Source organism: Episyrphus balteatus, chromosome 3, assembly GCF_945859705.1.
Source record: "Episyrphus balteatus chromosome 3, idEpiBalt1.1, whole genome shotgun sequence".
NCBI classification, from domain to species: Eukaryota; Metazoa; Arthropoda; class Insecta; order Diptera; family Syrphidae; genus Episyrphus; species Episyrphus balteatus.
Window position 1 is genome coordinate 40719426 of NC_079136.1, and position 19564 is coordinate 40738989.

The 19564-nt window shown below is 35.5% G+C and overlaps 1 protein-coding gene and 1 non-coding gene across 9 annotated transcripts in view; one reads left to right on the forward strand and one right to left on the reverse strand.

The window, feature by feature from the left end:
- LOC129914533 (uncharacterized) overlaps positions 1 to 19564 on the reverse strand; it is a 148726-nt gene that overhangs the window by 16197 nt on the left and 112965 nt on the right. For 5 of the 8 annotated variants that reach the window (XR_008772195.1, XM_055993841.1, XM_055993840.1 and 2 more), the window contains 2 exons: positions 6232 to 8719; positions 2459 to 3509 (listed from right to left, as the gene is read on the reverse strand). Coding sequence is in view for 7 of the 8 variants with exons in the window: in XM_055993841.1 (XP_055849816.1) it covers positions 2459 to 3509; positions 6232 to 8685 (3505 nt within the window). In the remaining variant the exon portion in view is untranslated. Of the gene's footprint in view, positions 1 to 2458; positions 3510 to 6231; positions 8720 to 9594; positions 9835 to 10739; positions 11081 to 19564 lie in introns of those variants that run through there. The other 3 variants (XM_055993842.1, XM_055993836.1, XM_055993835.1) reach the window with 2 other exon arrangements.
- On the forward strand, positions 19398 to 19469 carry Trnae-uuc (transfer RNA glutamic acid (anticodon UUC)). The gene has a single exon. It is a non-coding gene; the product is annotated as a tRNA-Glu (tRNA).

Genomic DNA, 19564 nt, shown 5'->3' on the forward strand with positions numbered 1-19564 from the left:
AATAGAGCTGAAAGTTAAAAATAATTTTATGGGCGTAAACAGTAGTTTTGCGACCCTTTCTGACTTTCTGGTGTTTCCCGTTCTGCCCACTAAACAGCTCAAGAAAGTTCAGATAACAGTGATCGTAGGAACGACTGAACTCTTCAATCTTGCACCTCATCTCTTACATCTATGTTCCTTCTTAAGTTCTAAACTACTTATTATAAGTTGACAATTAAAGTATCATTTGAAGCATCTTATTCGTGCGCTGGTTATGAGCTATAAAGCGTTCTCAAAATATATTTGATTCAGACACTATGGGTTTTAGTTTTTGAGCTTTTTTTTTATTAAACATTTTGGAGTTTTAATTTAAAAAAATATTTGCTGAGCTATTGAACGCTTTTTTTTACTGACACTTAAAGACTTTGATTATCTTTTAACCAGCGGACAAGAAACATGTTTCTCAGGATACCTCATTTCTCAACTTATGATAAATAGTTTAGAAGTTAAGAAGGAACATACTTCCTAACATAGATAAAACCAGTTAAATGCATATTAATTTTGTTTACTACACCATAGTATTTAAGTAGGTAAACAAAAAGCATTAGAAAAAATGGTTAACACCAGTATGTTGAAGCTGATTCAATAAATAATCACGACATGAAATACGCTAACCTCTAAATAGATTGTACTAAATACCTGCATCTCTAAAATGCATAAGAACATAGTTTTTAGTTATAAAGTTATGCACAATACGTGCTACAAATTTAGAGTATTAGACTTTTTCAATGGGTATACCTTTAGTGTAAATTTTTTTTTTGAGTACATAACTATATGTACGGATACTTTTATTGTACAGTACAGATGTAAAGGTACTCAATACAGACTTTCTAAAAAGAACGCAACATGGTCAATGTAGAAATATAAATTCGTATATAATATTGGCATTTATTTATTCAGTACAGACTTTTATTTACTGAGTACATACTACTAAATATTGCTTTAGTTAAAGTGTACTATATTCAGTACATAAGAACTTTTACTCATTACATATTAAGTTCATAACAGTCTGTATTGAGTACATAAGGTATGTACTTCGTCTACGTATTCGTCTTATTTATAACGATGCACTCAGCCCACATAACTAGGTCACGAAATAAGGAAGAATTTAACTAGGTTTGTACTCTATATATTATTCATTACTTAAATTCATTGAAAACATGTATTTTGTGATTAGTACAGTATAATCATGTACCAACGCCTTTCTAACAATGTTTTATAGAATTTTTATGTACAGTAACATAGCATGCAATGCAAGTCAAGTTCTCAGAGTTACAGTGAGTTCCGGAATTGGCATTGAAGTCCCTTGCCGATCGAATTGAGCCCGTTGGAGTTTACAAAAATCTCTTTTAATTTGCAAAGAAATCCTTGAAAAACTGGCGCCCAACATACGATTGTTTAAAACTAAATCTAATTATAAGCTCCAACACAACGTAAGAACTGAAAAAATATACAATATGTCCCCAAACCCCGGTAAAACAATTTTCATTTAGATCACTTTTTTCAAATTGATAAACCAATTTTGAAAAGTTTTTTTCTATTTTAGCTTATGTCATTTGGGACTCAAAAAATAACTTTCTGAAGAAACGATTCATAAATGTAGTGGCTTTTATTTAGAAAAGTCGATATATTTTACCGACCGATTGACTTATTCTTCCTTTTCAAAAAAAAAATATTATTTTTCTTCTCATTCACTCGAAGCTCCTCTTGACCGAATATTTTATAAAAGCTCAGAAAAAATAATATAACAGAAAAAAAAACTAAATTGTATTTCACTTAGCATTTTTACTCGAAGTAGATAAGTGCTCCCTATCTCGTTCTCAACCTTTCGTTTCACAAAAAAAAAAAAAAAAAAATACAATAAAAAGTAAACCTCCAGACATTTCCATATTCCAAATCGAAGTCACTTTTCACTTTTGAAATACTTTCAAGTGAAATGAAAAAAAAAATCCCAAGAGTAGGTACAAAAGCAAAATAAAAAAAAAGAACAAACATAAAAAGATGTTTAACAAAAGCGTGCACACAAAAATACAAAAAAAAAAAAAATAATAATAAAAAAAGAGAAGAAGAAAGTTAAGAATGGCTACAGGAGGCTGAAGGAAAAAATAAATTCAGGCATAGTCCTTTTAGTAGAGAAGTAAAAAGAAGAAGAAAAAATAAAAAAAAAACACTCACAAAATCACCAACAACAATGACATAAAAAATTTAACAAAAAAAAAAAAAAAACAAAAACCAACAAGCATACAACATTTAGTGGAAAGAATTTCATTTTGTTTACCGAAATCTTAACGGAGGGTTACATACGATTTATATGCAAGCATTTTTAAATAAATAAATAAAATTTAGTCAAGTTAATATTTTATTAAATTTTTTTTTTTTTTTTTTTTTTCAAAAAAAATTTTTTTTTTATTAAACTTACCTTCGTCATCGGATGAGAAACTATTGTAACCACCAGCATTGGCATGAGTCTCGGAACGACTCCTCTGTATACCAGATACTCCTCCGACCACTACCGCACCATTGGCGCCACTGGCACTGCCATTGCCAATAGTGAGATTGTGTGGGGCGACAACACCAGATGAAGGATGTTGTTGGGCAGGATTGTTTGCCGCTCCTGCCGCAAGGATGTTCGGATTGCTGCCTAGCTTTGTCATCAACGTTGCCGAACCACTCTGTTGCATACCTTTACGGGTGAGTGGTGATTGCAACATCCTTTGCTTCCATTCAAGCAAACGCTTCATTGACTCCTCACGTTTTCTTTCGCCGTCCTGCAGGGACGATGTCGGTGTGCTGGGTGCATCTTCGTCTCGATTGCGGGGCAAACGGGCACTAGCTGACCTCAAAAACTGTTCATGCTGGCTGGGAAGCTGTTGAGAGCCCTGATGATGGTGTTGAGGGCGCAAATGAATGCCACTGCCGATGATGTCCTTGCTGATGGCACTGTTGCTCACACCACGGCTCATTCGTGGCACACTCGAAGTCCCCTGATTTATGGTTGCCTCTTGAAGAAGTTCGTTTCGTTTGTAGGCTCGCTCGTAGGGATTCTCATAGCCAATTGTGTGCATGCCACTTGGACTTGGGTAGGCTGCAGTATAGCCATATGCTGAGGCTGGGGCTGGTGGTGGTGGTTGCTGTTGTTGTTGCAGATGGTGCTGCTGCTGCTGCTGTTGTTGTTGGGGCTGGGCCGTCTGAGGACTTTGCAGATAAAGAGCACTCTGTCGCATTTTTTCAGCATAACTTGCCTCTGAATAGTAAAAACTGTCTGGCGCACGGTTGATGTCCAAGCTGGATTTGGGTCGTGGGGCACGTATGGCATCTGGTTTGATGGCACCGCCAGTTGATGATGATGTTGCTGCAGCCGCTGCTGCTTCAACTCTGGCCTCGTATTCTAGAAAATCAGCCGAGTGTGGTCGTATGATCGATGCTGTTGAGGGTCTTGTACGCAAGTTTGTGCTGCTTCCAGTAGTTGACTATGCAAGAAAAAAAAAAAAAAAAAACAAATAGTAAATTATCATACAAAAAAAAAAAAAGAGTCCTTTGAGAATTTAAAAAGGAGAAAAAATACACTCATTTGTCGTATCAACTTCAACCAAATAGAATTGCTGCATTTCCGGGGACATAAACGAAACACAAATGCGGACACGAGAATAAATGTTTCTGACCCTATTTTCAACATGAAGGGATGTAGATGAGGGTTCGTTGACGATGAGACTTCTCCCCAATCAGGAGAGGCACAATTTCTCTTTGGATTTAGTCCTAATAACCTCCAAACCTTCAGCTTACATGGGGGTTGTTCTATCTTGCTACACTCCTGTCACTCATGGTGCCGACTTGTGTTTCCTTGTCATTTTGGGATCAACCCTACGGCACGCGCGGCCAATAGCACGGATTTGTTACGACTCTTTTGTGTGCTAAAATTAAGCGCAGAAAATCTTCTTCCACCTGATTTTATGTCCTGAAAAAGTCCTGTTTGTTGTTTTATTTCTGTTCTTTCCACATAAAGTTTGCAAATGCAACAAGGAAAATCTCGTTAAAAGATTTTTTTTGTTTGAGTATGTGTGTGGTTTTGTAAATGTGTGTTAAGTTGGGTGGAGAGGTTTTGTAACAAAAAATTTCTTCATTCTTTCTTTCTTTTGTTTTGTGCCAGTTTTTTAATCCTCATGTTGATTAATTTCCAGGAAAGCAAAAGGAGTTGGTGTGTGTAGTGTTTTCTTTTTTTTTTTGATTTTTTTTTTTTAAATTATAGCTGGAAGGCGGTCAGGATGGGTGTATATAATAGTTTAGTGCACTTTTGTTTAATGCAATTTTCGGGAGAAAACAAGAAATTATTTGTACAGGATGTATACATGGTCGTAAAGTACTTTTTCTTTGGATGTACTTATGTACACTGTATATATATTTTTGTAATTTATCTGAGGGCATGTTACAGTTAAAGTAATTGTTGTTGTTGGTGTGCTTTTTCTTCTTTACGATGGAAGAAATGTGTGTTAGCAGAGCAGTTTATTTTTGTATTGTGGAGGAGGATTCAGATGCAAAGAAGGTGGAGGGATTTAAGTATATCGTTTCAATAAAAATTTTATGTTGTGTAATTTAAGGGAAAATTTGGGTTAGAAGTAACCAGAGGTATTCAATATTTTCAGTGATTTAGGAAAACCTTAATAGATAAGGAAGTAAGGTATATGCGGCTAATAATGCCCAGCCCAAAAAAATATGATTTGGAATAATCACAGAAGCTAGATGTTTTTAATGCTTCTGAACTCACTTGCTGTCATCAGTGTTACGTCATTCAATGTACTGCTCGACGTTGACGTTTATGTTCGAAAACGTCTGGCGAAGATTATTCGAAGATGAACTTTACAAACTGTGGAGATGTAAGGGGGGGGTGAGCAGCGACGGTCTAAAGATAATCCAAGAGACGCATGAGCTGTTTTGTAGATGGAAAAAAGCCATTTCGCCTTATTAGACAGGAAATGGAATGGTTGACGTTTATGTTCGAAAACATCTGCTAAAGACTAAACAAATTGTGGGGATATGTAATGAGTGAATAGTGACACTCCAAGGAGATGCTTAAGCTGTTTTGCAGGTGGATAAAAGCCCTCTTGACTTATTCGACAGGAAGATCCTGCGTAATTATAATAGACTGGATGACGTTTATGTTCGAAAATATCTGACGAAAAAAATACTACGACAATTTGCAAAAACTGCAATGCTCTAAGAAGAAGCAAGTAGGTAGAGGTATGAGCAAGGAAACGCAAGAGCTGTTTTGAAGTTGGAAAAGAAATCTCTCAACGTATTTGTCATTAAGATCCATTGTATAGACTTTATGATCTCGTTGACGTTAATGTTCGAAAACATCTGGGGAAGAATGTACAAACTGTGGAGATGTACAGCGAATGAATAATGACGCTCCAAGGAGAGGCATGAGCTGTTTTGTAGGAGGATAAAAACCTTCTTAACTTGCGTAGATTATATGGAATGGTTGACTTTTATGTTCGAAAAAATCTGCCGAAGATTGTACAAACTGTGGAAAGGTGTGATGAGTTAATATTGAAGCTCCAAGGAGACGCATAAAGTGTTTTGCAGGTGGATAAAAGCCCTCTTGACGTATTTTACGTTAAGATCATGCGTTAATTATATGTACTGGTTGACGTTTATGTTCGAAACATAAGTCCTTAACTTCTGGAATAAATCACCGATAGAGTGACCAGATTGAAGATGTAGCTTAGTAGCTGACGACCGTGCTGTATGAAAAAAATAATTGAATGCCACTTTGACGCATACAGTGCTGTAGTGCTATCATATGTAGAAAAGAGAGAAAGTTTGATTGAGTGCGGACAAGAGTTTAATGTTTGGCAGGATTCAGTGAGTATTTCGAATTAGAGTGGTTGTTCAACAACACCTTTATTTAGTTTGGCTCCCACATCGAACAATTCAAAGCGAGTTGTGATTATGGAAAAAACTTGAAAGAAAAACTTTGTCATGTTTTCTTAAAAAAAAAAAATAGCATGTGGCGCTGAAGTTAAAACCAATACTTCCAGACTAAAGGCGCAAATAATTACAGTTATAAGAAAGCAAAGGTTGTTCCATGGTTGAATTAAAAAAATTGTGCTAGTAAATCAAAATCCACAGTTAAAAAGAACAGCCATCTATCAGTTAAGCTAATATAAAAAAAAAAAAACAATTATTAATTACCTCTAAATGGTTTGGTGTATATCTGGATGGCATCGGTGGCACATGTTTGGTGCTGTCATATGTTGGCGGGCTCATAGGTCTCCTATATGCACTCCCTCCCGCCACCCCTGCAGCCATTTCTTGTGGCTGAGGTGTCTTACATTGCTGTGTCAAATTATATATATCCTCATAATCTGAAAACGGTCGATTCTTAGACCTGCCATAGGCATCTGGTGTCCTTCGCTCTGCACTTGCATATCCCCCCATCACTGCCTGATTGGGTGGATACCTCTGCTGGATGATTTTTTGCATGTACAATTCTCGTTCACCATAGATATCATCGCCAATACTTCGTGATGGCATTCGCATAAGTTGTTCCTCCAAATCAACACCCTGATGGTTATATCCCGATCCAGGAATATTCTGTGGCAATGAACCACCTGCACTATAGTCATTTGAGTGATATGGCGACTGACGATTGGCATCCATGTTAATTTGCTGCATCTGATTGGCCAGATTGTCCGCTGAACTTTGCATTCTTAACGACGATGTGACATTGCCGGTTCGTGAGTCATAAATGGCATGATGTTGTGAGCGTTGCATTTGTTGGAGAGATGGTGACATGACGGTATTGCTTCGTCTAGCTGACGATGGCTGTTGCTGATTTTGACCATGTTTTCGGCCAACACTGCCCTCATTGTCGACCGAATGTTCGGGACTTGGTGATGAATAGCCTCCGTCGTTAATTCGTCGGGGTTTCGGTGGAGCATTTGCGTACAATGGTTGGGCGCCATTGTCGGATGCTGGAGTTACCGGACCCTGACTCAGGCTCATCTTGCTCTGTTGCGACTGCAAGGTATGAATGCCAGAGTCGCTATTATCAGCACTCTGATTGAGCGACGACACACTCGGCTGTGATGTCTGATCCGATTCACTGCTAACTTGCATCATGGTGGCAGCGGTAAGGGCTCGCACCCATTGGATCATCGCTTCAGCTGTTTCGGCTGCTAGCCAATAGGTGCGCATGTTGGTATGTTCACACTTAAAGGCATATTTTCGATAAATTTTATCTTCCGGCAGACAAGCAGACACTTTGTACGAAGGAAGGAGTATGGAACCCAAAAGCTTTTCCTCCTCTGGGCCTTTGTAGTAGTACAAACAGTATTCGGCCAGCACAAACCATCGTTTGCGCCACACCTTTAACCCATCAGAACCCTGTTTGTATAGCCAACCCGACATCGCCACAGGGGACGTGGGTGGACGTTTTGTAATTGGCGATTTGAGTGCTTGTATCGAACCAGAACTTTTCTTCCTATCCAGCTGCGAATGCTGGCCGGCTGAGGTGGACGTTCCCGATGGACTTTTATTCGAACTGTCCTCGCTGCTGGGTGTTTTAGCGGGTGTCTTATTGCCAAGTGCCCCAGAAAGTTGCGTTTGACATGCTTGATTCACAACATGACCAGGATGATTCTGCTGAATGTACACGGGACTTGGTTCGCTGCCTGGAGTTATGCCACTCATATCACTGCTTTTCAATGGTGGTGCTGGCTTTTGTCTTGCCGATTGGCCATTGTCTTGCAGCGAATGTTGATTCGACAATAGCTGATGGTTTTGCTTTTGTTGTTGCTGTTGCTGCAATTGCTGCTGCTGTTGCTGTAGTTGCAATTGCAGTTGCAGCTGATGCTGCTGTTGTGCGTAGAGGCTGGCTTGGTCCTGATGGAAGTGCTTGTTAGTATTGGGGGCGACTTTCAATGGACCAGGCGCCGGCTGGAATTGACTGCTTAGGTTAAGTGTCGATGGTGGCACGGTACGATGTGAGGACGCAGCAGCAGCAGCAGCCGCTGACTGATGATGCGGTGACTGTTGCTGTTGTGGCGATGACATTAAGCTCGAACTCTGACTCATATGATAGTGACCTTGTGGAACTGGCGGATTCAATGCTTGACGCATGGCAAAAGTTCGCTGCTGCTGCACCAGTGCCTCATTTTGCGTTTGAATTTGAGCTTGGATTTTGGCCTGCTGCAATTGTTGATATTGCTGCTGCAAAGCTGTGACTGGATTATGTTGAAGCTGACTGCTTGCAGTTTGATATAGCGGTCGTCCGGCTGCCGCAGACATTTGATAGGTTCGTTCTGGCGGTGTCTGATAGATTTGTTCGCCGGTAAATTGCTGCTGATGGTAGGCTGTGGTTTTGAGCATGTTGTGTTTTCCCTGAGGTTGCATATCGATGGGGGTTAGCTGCGAACCACTCGAACTGGGTGATTGCTGCTGTTGTTGTTGGTAGATTGACTGATGACCGCCACCACTGCCACCACTACCACCTCCATGATATTGCAAATGATGATTCTGGAAGACTGGCGAATGTGCCGATGTCCGATAGTCGGCTATATTAGTTTGATACGACAGGGGGACTTTCTTTTGTGGTGCTAAATGGGAATTGGCCTGCTGCAGTTGTTGCAGCTTTTTGCTGTCCATGGTTGCTGCGTTGAATAGTGGTGGAGAATCCAACCTGAAATAAGATAAACAGAAAACCTTTCATTATTTATCATCAGAAATGTATGGCAACATGAATTGATATTGCATAATATTATGCAGGTAAATATATATTATCTCTTGCTGCCTGCATTGAATGTCTGTTCTGAGCTTTATATGAGCGCCCAACATAAATGGGAGCATTTAATTGCACATAATTGATTAATAGCACATCAGTGTGACGGTGGGTAGGTATAAGGAAGACTTTGCTGCATGCCAGCATACATAATTTGTAAACCGGATAAATTAATTGCATTTGATGGAAATTACTTCAATTACAAATATGTACTTGTTACAGCATTAGAATTAAATTTGTAATTTTAAGAAACACATTTCCATGATGTTTGATTTAATTGTAATTGGAAATGAATAATTGACAGATGGCACATCCAGCTACGTGTATATTGAAGGTAAAACATAAAACAAAAACCATGTCATTACCGTGGCGTTCCATAAAACTAATTAATTTCGTGGATAACAGCATTTTTAAGTAATAAGCTCACTAGTTTTTACTATCAATTTTGTTGGGAATTGTTTTTATAAAGTTTGTTTTTTTGTAAAAATGCAATTCAACTAAAAAATATCATTACCGTGGCAAAATTTAAGAAAAGTGCAGTAAACAGCTAGTTCGTTTCTTCAATTATAGTGTTCTATTCCTAAAATAAATGTCAGATCTTAAAAATCTTAGATGAAAGGTGGAGAAGAAACAATGCCAAAAGCCCTCGGAAAAATCAAACCTTAACATGGTGCTGACACTTGAAGAAAAAAAAGAAAAAAAACCATGAGGAATGCCGCGATATGGACATTTAAAGACTGTTTTTGTAATTTAAGCTGAATATGAATCGACCTTACCTAAGATGACACGTACTTGAGACGGTACTAAAATGTTGGAGATTTTGCAGTAGGTCAGTAAATGACGGTACTGACATTCTGAAAATATTTTCGTGAGACAAAATTAATATGAAACAAATTTTGAGGCAATTAGCGTTATTGTACTGACATTTTGAGCATTTTTTTTATGAGACAAATAATGTCACGGTACTGACATTTTTAAGGATAGTTTCGTAATTTATTAAATTTATACTGATTTTTTTGTAATTGCTGATTCTGGTTGGAAAAGATTTGAACATGGTACAGTACTAAAATTTTTATGATTTTCCGTTTGTCAATATAATAGCACGGCACTGACATTTTTCAAGCCATGCAAAATATGAGTCAAATATTGATGAAATTACTGATTCTGGCCAAATAGTAGAGTAAGGCATTTACATTACAAATATTTTTGGAGTATTTTCGTTTGACATACCTATAGAAGTTATTTGCATAAGTCATGTAGAATGTGAGACGAATTATGATGGAGTTGGTCATTCTGGTTGCCACAGTCCTCAAATTTTGTCAATATATGGCACGGAACTGACATTTTGACTATTGCTGTGACACTGTCACATAATAGACGTATTGAGGATATTTTCTTGTAAAAGGCACGCTACTGACATTTTGAGGATATTCTCGTGTGTCCATAATAAACACGAGTAGGAAGTAGGAAAGGACTATAGAATATGAAGCAAATTTGTATGCAATTAGTGATGGTATAAGGCCACGGCCACGGAGGATATTTTTACAGACAAAAAATGCTACCTTACGAAGGTTTTAAGTTTTTCGTAGATCTAGAAAAACTTTGTACGAATTTGTCTGCGCGAAAGTGATGGTAAAATTTCGATAAAGCGGAAAGTCAGTACCGTGACAATTATTCTTTATTTTCGTACTGATATTTTGCTGACATTTTGTTACAGGAAAGCTTGATCCCTTATTAAAAGCGATTGAAAAATGACCGGACATGTTATCACCTAGAAATTTCAACGGGAGGTAAAATGAGTAGAAAATCATACATAAATTGTAAAATTAAGAAAAAAAATCTTGCATAACCAAAAAAAAAATTTTTTTTTTTTTGATAGCAAAAATGTTCCTTTAAGGTTTTTTTTTCAAAAAAAACTTACCAATCCCATAGCTGATACAAACAGGTAAACATTGTAGCGATGAATTCTTTATAAATCGCTTGTGTCAAAAGAATTTATATAAAAAAAAAAAAACTATCAAAAAAAAGCACGAAGAATACAAACCAAAATCACAATCGAATAATTTTTTTTTTTTGTTTTATTTTTTCTTCAGTTCACTTAACCGAAAATATTTTATTTCGATTTTCAAATATTTCTCTATCCACTTCACAATATCATTTTTTCGATTCATAATTATTTTTATTTATATTAATTTTATTTATATGTTTATTTTTATTATTTGTATCTCTCGTTGTGTACACACTACGTAATAAAAAAAAATCCTACGAAATATCAATAAAATATTCAAAAATTAAAAAAAAAATTTTTTTTTTGTTCAATAATTCATTTGGATTCAATATTAAATAACCGCATTGCACTGGCACCAGCATCATTCGCTATCATCGAAATGTTTTTCGTTTTTTTTTTTTAATTTTATTTCATTTTTGCAAAAAATTGTACAACTTTTATAGGTCAACGATGTATAATTATGCTATGACCGACGACGGACGGACGAACAATTCGAGCCGTGCTGTATGCAATGCCGGCTGTGATGCACCCGATGCTGATGTTGCAGCGATTATTTTTTTTTTTTGCTTTTTTTTGCATGATTTTTAGGCACGTTTCATGCGAGCAAAAGATTACTTCACACAGTGCAATCAATTTGTATGTAAGTGAGTATTTTTTTTTTTTAGCTTGGTGTTGGTTTGGTCAAAATGGCCAAAAGTATCTCACAGACACAAAGCACACACTGCTGTTGGGAGCTAGATTGAAGATTAAATTCGAATGCATTAGCTGAGCATTGGCGAGACTCTGATATGGATGCGATGCTGCTGTTGCTGATTCTGCTGCTGCTGGTGCTGCGGTAACAGCTGATGGATGAACTGCAAAGTATTTTGTCCTCAATCCAAGTCAACTGTGTGCCCGCAAAGAGCAGCGAGCGAGCAACACACACTGTGTGTGTTGTGTGTGCACACACAACATCACACAGAGAACAAAATGATTAGCGAAAGGAATTTCTCGGTCCATCTGTGCTGGCTATTTATTTTTTTTTTCTTCAGTCTTTCGTAAAGGACGGATTTTTTTTTTGTTTTTTTTTTTTTAGTATTTTTGGTGATGCTGTGCTACTTGAGTTATTTTTTGGGGAATTCTTAAAATTTTTATTTTATTTTTTTTTTTGTGAATTGAAAGAGAAAATGTTTCTGTCAGCTAATTTTGTATTCCTAATGTAATTGTCTTTTTTAGCAAAATGTTCGTCCATTGGTATAATGTGTGTCAACACGAACATAATTGGGCATGATTTTTGGGTGAATTATTGCATACAGTCGGTGATGCAAGCAAATTTTTTTTTCAGGTTTTATATGATTTTTATTTAATTAAATTTATGAGTTAAATTAAAGGTGAAAATATCGAGAAACACGACAAGTTTTACATAAACAAAAATCAAAAAAAGCATTTGTTTTAAATCTAAAAGTTTTTGGTTTGTACGTACAGTTTTTCAACTTATTGACTCTTAAGAATGTTTTCTTCCCAAGAAAATTATTATTTTTAAAAAACTTATTTTGAAACGGGTTGAGTCTTCATTTCACTTTCTATTCACAGAATGTTTTAGCTTGTAAAAAGTTAAAATAACAAAAAAAAAAAATTATTTGTTACGTATACGCCAGAGTGTCACTAATTTTATTAATTAAGTACGTATTTGCCTTTCTTTATCAAAAAAGACTTTGTTTCATTTCTTACAACTATAAACTCATTTAAAACCACTACCCAATTGAATAGGTTTCTTATTTGAAACTCAATGGAACAATTGTATCGATCAGTTGTGTTTATCTGACAATGTTAGAAAAAAAAAACACATTGTAGTGTTTTTTTTTTGTTTCTTAAAATAAAAATTTTCGAATTAAAGAATTTTGTTCAACCCCAAATGACATGTAATTAATAAATAAATACAAATTCTTTATTTAGAAAAAACATGTGAAATGATTTATGGTATCAAGGTCGAAGTCTTAAAAAAAATGTATGTTGTAAGTTTTAAAATAGAATATTAATTTTTTATGAAATAATTTCATGTCATCAACAGTATTTCTCGATTGGCTCTAAACGGGCAAGTTAAGGGTTTTTGTAAAAAAAATCCATTTGGAGATAAAGATCATAAAGATCGGCAATAAACTAGTATTAAGTTAGAGGATAGATAAGTCACTAGGGGCGATTTTCTTTAAGATTTCAGTTTTTTTTTTTCAAAGAAATTTTTATTTTTTTTTTTTTTTTTGACAAGTTTCAATAAAATAAAAAAATTGGGAATGAAAAAAAAAAATTTTTTTTGAAAAATTATTTTTTTTTCACGATTGATTCCGAGGAGCCAACATTGATTCGGAAAACTACCTTAAAAGCCTTCGGATACGGATATCCATGGCACCATGGAAAATTTGACGTTAAAAGACTTTTGCTGACCGTTCACTCCCCTAGAGATTTACATTACATAAAAAAATGGAGAGAGAAATAATACCGAATTTTAAGACAGAAAAAAGAGACGAAACGAAAAACAAGTGGTCGAAACAATCTACACAGGGGATATCAGCCCAAAATAGAATTGTGCGCCTGCCATAATGAAAACGGGAATAAAGTAAGCAATACGCTGTGCTGAGGATTTGGAAAAGTCACTTTTCGAAACTGCTAAGCAGCAAAGAAGCCCATACTTCCGCTTTAGGATAGAACAATTCTATTCTTTTTGGATGGTTACGATAGACCTAAAAGATATCGAAACAGCGATCCCAAGACTCAAGTCGCATAAAGTTGCTGTCTAGGATGGCCTACTACTGTACGAACTGCTTGAAGCAGCACCAATTCATTTGTAATGCATGGTCGGAAGTAAGTATGCCCACTTAATGGAAACTAGCTGTAGTATGCTCAATTTACAAGAAGGAAACGCTCTGAGTTGCGCCAACTAGAGGAGTGTAAGTCTTCTCAACATCGGATATACAATTTCGGCTTTACTGTGTGATCGCTTACAAATTGGCCAACGACCTAATTGGTTCTTATTGCTATACGGCCTTAAAAGTAACATCGATTTGGTGAGAATGCTGAAAATTCAGCCGTTAAGATGACTGGGTCATGTGGAACGTATGAACACCAACGCACTAGCCCCTCGAGTTTTCGTATCCAACCCCGATAGACAACGTGACAGCGGAAGACCTAATGTCAGGTCATGTGAAACAGCTTACTTGGAACCGAGCTGGCTACAGAGCTTTGATGGTTGAGGCCGAGATCCATCGTGGACTGTGATCGCCATCTTAACTAACCAACTAATAGCAAATGATAAAAAAGAATGCCATTTTCAAATTGAAAGATTGTATTAGGCAACCCTATCTGAACGAAACTTCTGTAAGAATCGTATTTTATTTTTATATTATTTTTTTTCAACTCATGTGTTTCGAATGAACTTATCTTCTCTCAGAAACAAGAGTTTCCAGCTAACAAAAGTTCTTCTTTGGTTAAACAATGTTTAATATACAAAAACCTATAGATGCATATTATTCCTTAGACAGAATTAAACCAGACTACTTGCATAAAATAACAATATTTTGTCCTCAAAATAAAAAAAAAAATATTCTTAACCACAAGGCAATAAAGAAACTTCACCGGAAATAGACACATGCACTCGAACACACATACAAACACACTCAGAACTCAGTGTTATAGAAATAACACACATCTTTCCAGTGATGGTGGCTGGCACAGTGCAGTTACAGTTAAACCCCCCAATGAAATATATAGAAGAAGTATATCCCTAAGGATACTTAAACACCGTTACACACTCAACTATCCAGGGAATGCATTCTACATACTCGAACGACATATAAGCAAAGCATGATGCATTTTTTTTTTTTTATTTGATTGTTTGGTTCACTTGAGTATTCCCCCCCTCTGTTGTCCTGGTGTTCTGTGTGAGCTTTCAATATACTTATCTGTGATATTTCGCATTTCCTTGTCGTCCTGTTTTTCAAATGGTATTCAATGGGACAAAAAATCGTTGCTATATTTTTTGTTTTCCTTTGCATTTGTCCATTTGAAATGTGCAGGAAACACAATAAACTAGAAGTCTTATCTTTCTTATAACTATCATTTTTTTTTTTTGCTGGTTTGGTTTCCATAGAGATCGTTATGTTTTGTATATGTTTGTATGTGTGTGTCTTGTATAACAGTATCATGTGTTATAAAGGTATAAGAAAACAAGAACGAGAAAAGATTGTAATTGAATGGAATGGGTATAAAACTAATGGTTATATGAAACTGTTAACAGGACGACCGACGAGGACTACGTTTTCTCTCTGTTTTTGTTCCTGATTTTGTTCTGTTGTCTTTTTTATCTAAATTTATATGTAAGTATGAAGAAAAACAACAACAAAATTGTCTCGATTGTAAAACAATACTTTTTTTTTGTTTGTTTTTCTTTGGATATTTGGAATAAATGACAAGAACAAGTATACCATCACAGTACGATCAATATTTAATTTCGATTGTTTTAGTTCACTGGAATACTATTTTTTCTGTCCTCTCTTTGAAATCCTTTAAAAAAAAAATAAAAATAAAGAACAAAAATAAAATCCTATTTGTTCAAGAGATAATAATCTTAAGTGGGTAGTTCATTGATGGTAAACGATTTACCAATTGCAAATTGTATGGAAACTATTATCCAGAATTGACTATGCTAAGTGAAGTGCAATCATAAAAAGAAAAACAGTATTTTTAAGGACATATAGTAAACTAAAATAATTCAGCGGATTAGCTTTGATTTAATTGAAAATAAGAGATTGCCAGGAAGGAAGAACTTTTAGTAGTAGTCATAGTTTAAACTTTATGTCTGTAATACTTAAGGTCTTTTGAAGTGCAACTTATATTGCACAGCAATAAAAGGTTGGATTGAGGGATAGGAAGAAGTTTGTACTGTCACACATTTGAGAAGAAATTGTGTTGGATTTAATGTCCTTGAATTAAACTCCAGGAGAGAAATTCTTGAAGTCTTTTATTGAGTCAACGTATAAAAGTTCCATTTGAACGGAAATTGAAGTCTTTATTCTTATAACTTTCTCACTAAAAGCGAGGCGCTACAATTCAATGAGGATTTAGGTCTGAACCAACAAGTTTCTTCAGCCAGCTTTAGTATCCAGTTTCGCAAGGTATCCAGTTAATTGAGGTACCTTTGCACTTGAGTACATCACCTAAAACGCGTTCTTACTCCACTGCATCACCTCTCCGGGTTGGAGTCTTTCCAGGCTTATGAATTATTGTTGCCCTCTACTCTTTTGGCTAGGTAAGTGTTCTTAAACAACCTGTACATTTCGTTGCTCTATCTTCTTTTCCAATGTTGACGTTAGAGTTCTCTATTATAATTTCAAGGATGATTTTAAAAAAGTCGCATAGCAAAGATAACGATGAGGATACTACCAACCTGATCGACGTACAAGCTTGGCAGGGATGCCAAAAGTAGACTCTTTTTGACTTTTAGCTCGTCTAATTAGATTTTGTCATACGATTTTGAAATCGATGCATAGGTGATAGGTATCGCTTTGATGTTCTTGGGTGCGATGTCCCTTTAAAACCGAGGTTGAATCTAATTGACAAAACATGGCATAGGTCCATTCGCACTAACCTCTTTCGGATCTGGAGAGACCAGGTTCCAGGCAGCCCGGACGACCCTTTAGCAGGGAGCTGTGAGTAATAAACTGTATTACAATTTTTTTTGTATTGCCCTCTCAAGATCTCTTCCCAAAAGTCAGAATCAAGGAAAGGGAAAAAGTATCTACACTACCCATTACCCAATTACTCACACTCTAGCCAAGTAGCCAAAAAGCCTCTTGACTGTGGCAACTGTCGAAACGCCGCCAAAGCATTGAGATAAAGTTTTGTAAGCATTGATTGTAAATTAAGGAGTTTTCTTTATGCCAAAGACCTTTTTCAGGGCACGCTACTCCTACTGTATCGGGGGAGCCCAGAATTCATAGAGAAAGTTTTCTTATCAATTACATTCAACATCAGATAAATGGAAAGAAAATTCTTAAGGTCAAGGAATTTGGAAGGCCCCAAAACTGATCCCCGAAATTTAATATAAACGAAACGCCTACCAAAATGTTCGGAGTACGACGAAATTAAAACTACCCAAAAAACTAGGAGTCCAAGACTGAAGGCGCGAAAGAATACAATTTCCGAACTACCAATATTTTCCGAAATATCCCATCAATCATACCGACCCTTAAATTTATGTCAATTCTTCATCTACTCATCACTAATACAATAATTTACTACTTCCGTGTCATTTTAAAAGGTGTGTTTAGACGAAGAGCTTTAAGTAAGTGAAACCAGTTCAAAATTGCTAGTGCCAACTTTTTTATCGATTTGAATCTTAGAACTAACTATTCTACTCAGAACATTTTCCGAAGGCATCCTGAAACTAGCAAAGATCCCAGACCTTCAAAGTTCAGATGTGAGACATGTATGGGACGCACAGAGATTGCCCAAAAAAAGTTGTCTGTAGTGTGAACTCATGAACGCGTTGGATCATATAAATTGCCCAGACTAAAAATCGAATTCCACCGAACCACCTATGTACGACTTTTTGACCGTTAAACCACGGCTAAACCAATTTCGCACAACGAATACTTGTTCACCAAACCACCGACGAGGTACCTATTACGTAATTTTGCACCAAACTGCTATGGTTCGGCTATGGTTTGGTGGTGATGGTTCGGCGTTCAATAAAAAATTATTTTTTACCCGTTTAGCTGCATTTTGCAATGAAAACTTGTTCAATTTCTCGATAATTGATTTATATTTAAACAATTTTTTTTTAATGATATGTGTAAGCCATTTCCATTCTCTCTTTCGGTGGAATCGGTGGCGTATACGTACTTTTTTCTGTTTTTTGTATTATTTTAAAAAATGATGAGTTGTTACGAAGATTACAAAAGAAAGTACTTTAAACGATTCAAAGAAACTTCTTGTTTTATTCCACTTCAACTAAAAAAATTATTTCAAAGTTATCGACCTTAAAAAAACAAAAGAAGTACCATCATATTGACTTATTCACACAGTTCAATAACCATGTCCATTGCTCTTACAAAACTTATATTTCTTTTGTTTTGTTTTAAGTTTGAATTAGAAAAACAAAACAAAAAAAATTTGTGTCAACGCTCTGCATTATCAAAATAAAATATTTACTTATGTTTTCAGGCTAAATTTTTCAATTTTTTTGGACAAGTTCCAAAAAGGATTTCCCCTATATACTCTGTGTAAGAAAAAAAAAAAACAAAAATCTTCAAAAAATTTATGACAGCAAAACACTGAGAATTCGAATTGGAACAGCTTCAATCGAAGAGAAAGCAAAAAAAAAAAAACAACATAAAAAGTAAACCAACGACAGGATGTCATCGACCATATATAAAATAAAAAAAAAATCCAAGAAAAAGGATAATAATTTATTTGAAATGACTTTAGGTAAAGGTTTAGCCTACATTTTCTTCGTCCTCGCTCGAATCTCGCTGAATGATTTAAACAGATTAAATAGCTTTTTGCTTTTGGTTTGATGGCCAAGTGAAAAAAAAAATATAGAGGATTGATTGAAAAATTGATTTCAATACTCTCAAATATGGGCCAGCAAATTTTGCTTTTAGCCCAATTTTGTATCTGCAAGAGATTGCTGCTTATTTTGACAGTCAAACTGTTATACAGCTAATTTTTTTTGTGGTTTTATTTATATTTTGATATAAATTTGATGTCAGTTGCAAAATTTCAATTTCCATTACAACGATGATGTGATAAAAGGGAGGAGGGCGTTGGTTATGATTGAGGTTGGATATTGTGCAGGATGATATTGGTAATAAGTATGTGTGAGAGTGAATGTCTGTTTGTATGTCAGAATATATAATATTATAGCATGTTTGTGGGTTGCGTTCAATGCATGTCATTTAATATTCATTAGGGTTTATGGAAATGATTGATGGTAATTTATATGCCAGAGGATATATTTATTGGCCTTTTGGGAATATGGACGGCGGGTGTGCATCCGGATATAGTAAATATATGGAATGCAATAATGCATAATGGCTGTATTGGTAAAGTGGCTTTATATGAGCATTAAAGGGGTAAAAAAATTAATTTTAGGGTTTTGGAAGTAAAATAAGAATATTAAAATATTTTATTTGTAATGGATAAGAGAAAAAATCAAGGTTTCTATCTATCCCAATTGTTTCATGAAAATACTAAAAGTAATAAAACCCCCCAAGCGATTACTTTCCATTTATTATTATGATCAAGTATTTATTTGTTATACACATGTTTTCACTTGACCTTCAATACTTATTCTTTACTTTCATTTTTAATGGCATTCAAAAGCAATTCAAAACTGAAACAATAAGCTATATACCTTCTTCTAACAAAAGAATGACGAAAGAGAAATTGCATATAAGACAAAAGATACAATTTTTATTGTGTGGATGCTAAGTAGGGAGGATAAGCTATAAATAGCTTATTCTATATGACATATTTTTACGTTTTATAAATATTTTTTTGTTTTTAAGTTTTGTGTTTCTTTGTTTCTTTCGCATATCCCATATGGTCTAGTGGCTAGGATATCTGGCTTTCACCCAGAAGGCCCGGGTTCGATTCCCGGTATGGGAAATATTTTTTTTTATTTCGTAAATGTGTACTTTGGAAGAAAAAATAAAAACTGGTCGTCATAAGAAAAAACTGATTGACGGTTGATAAAACTAAAA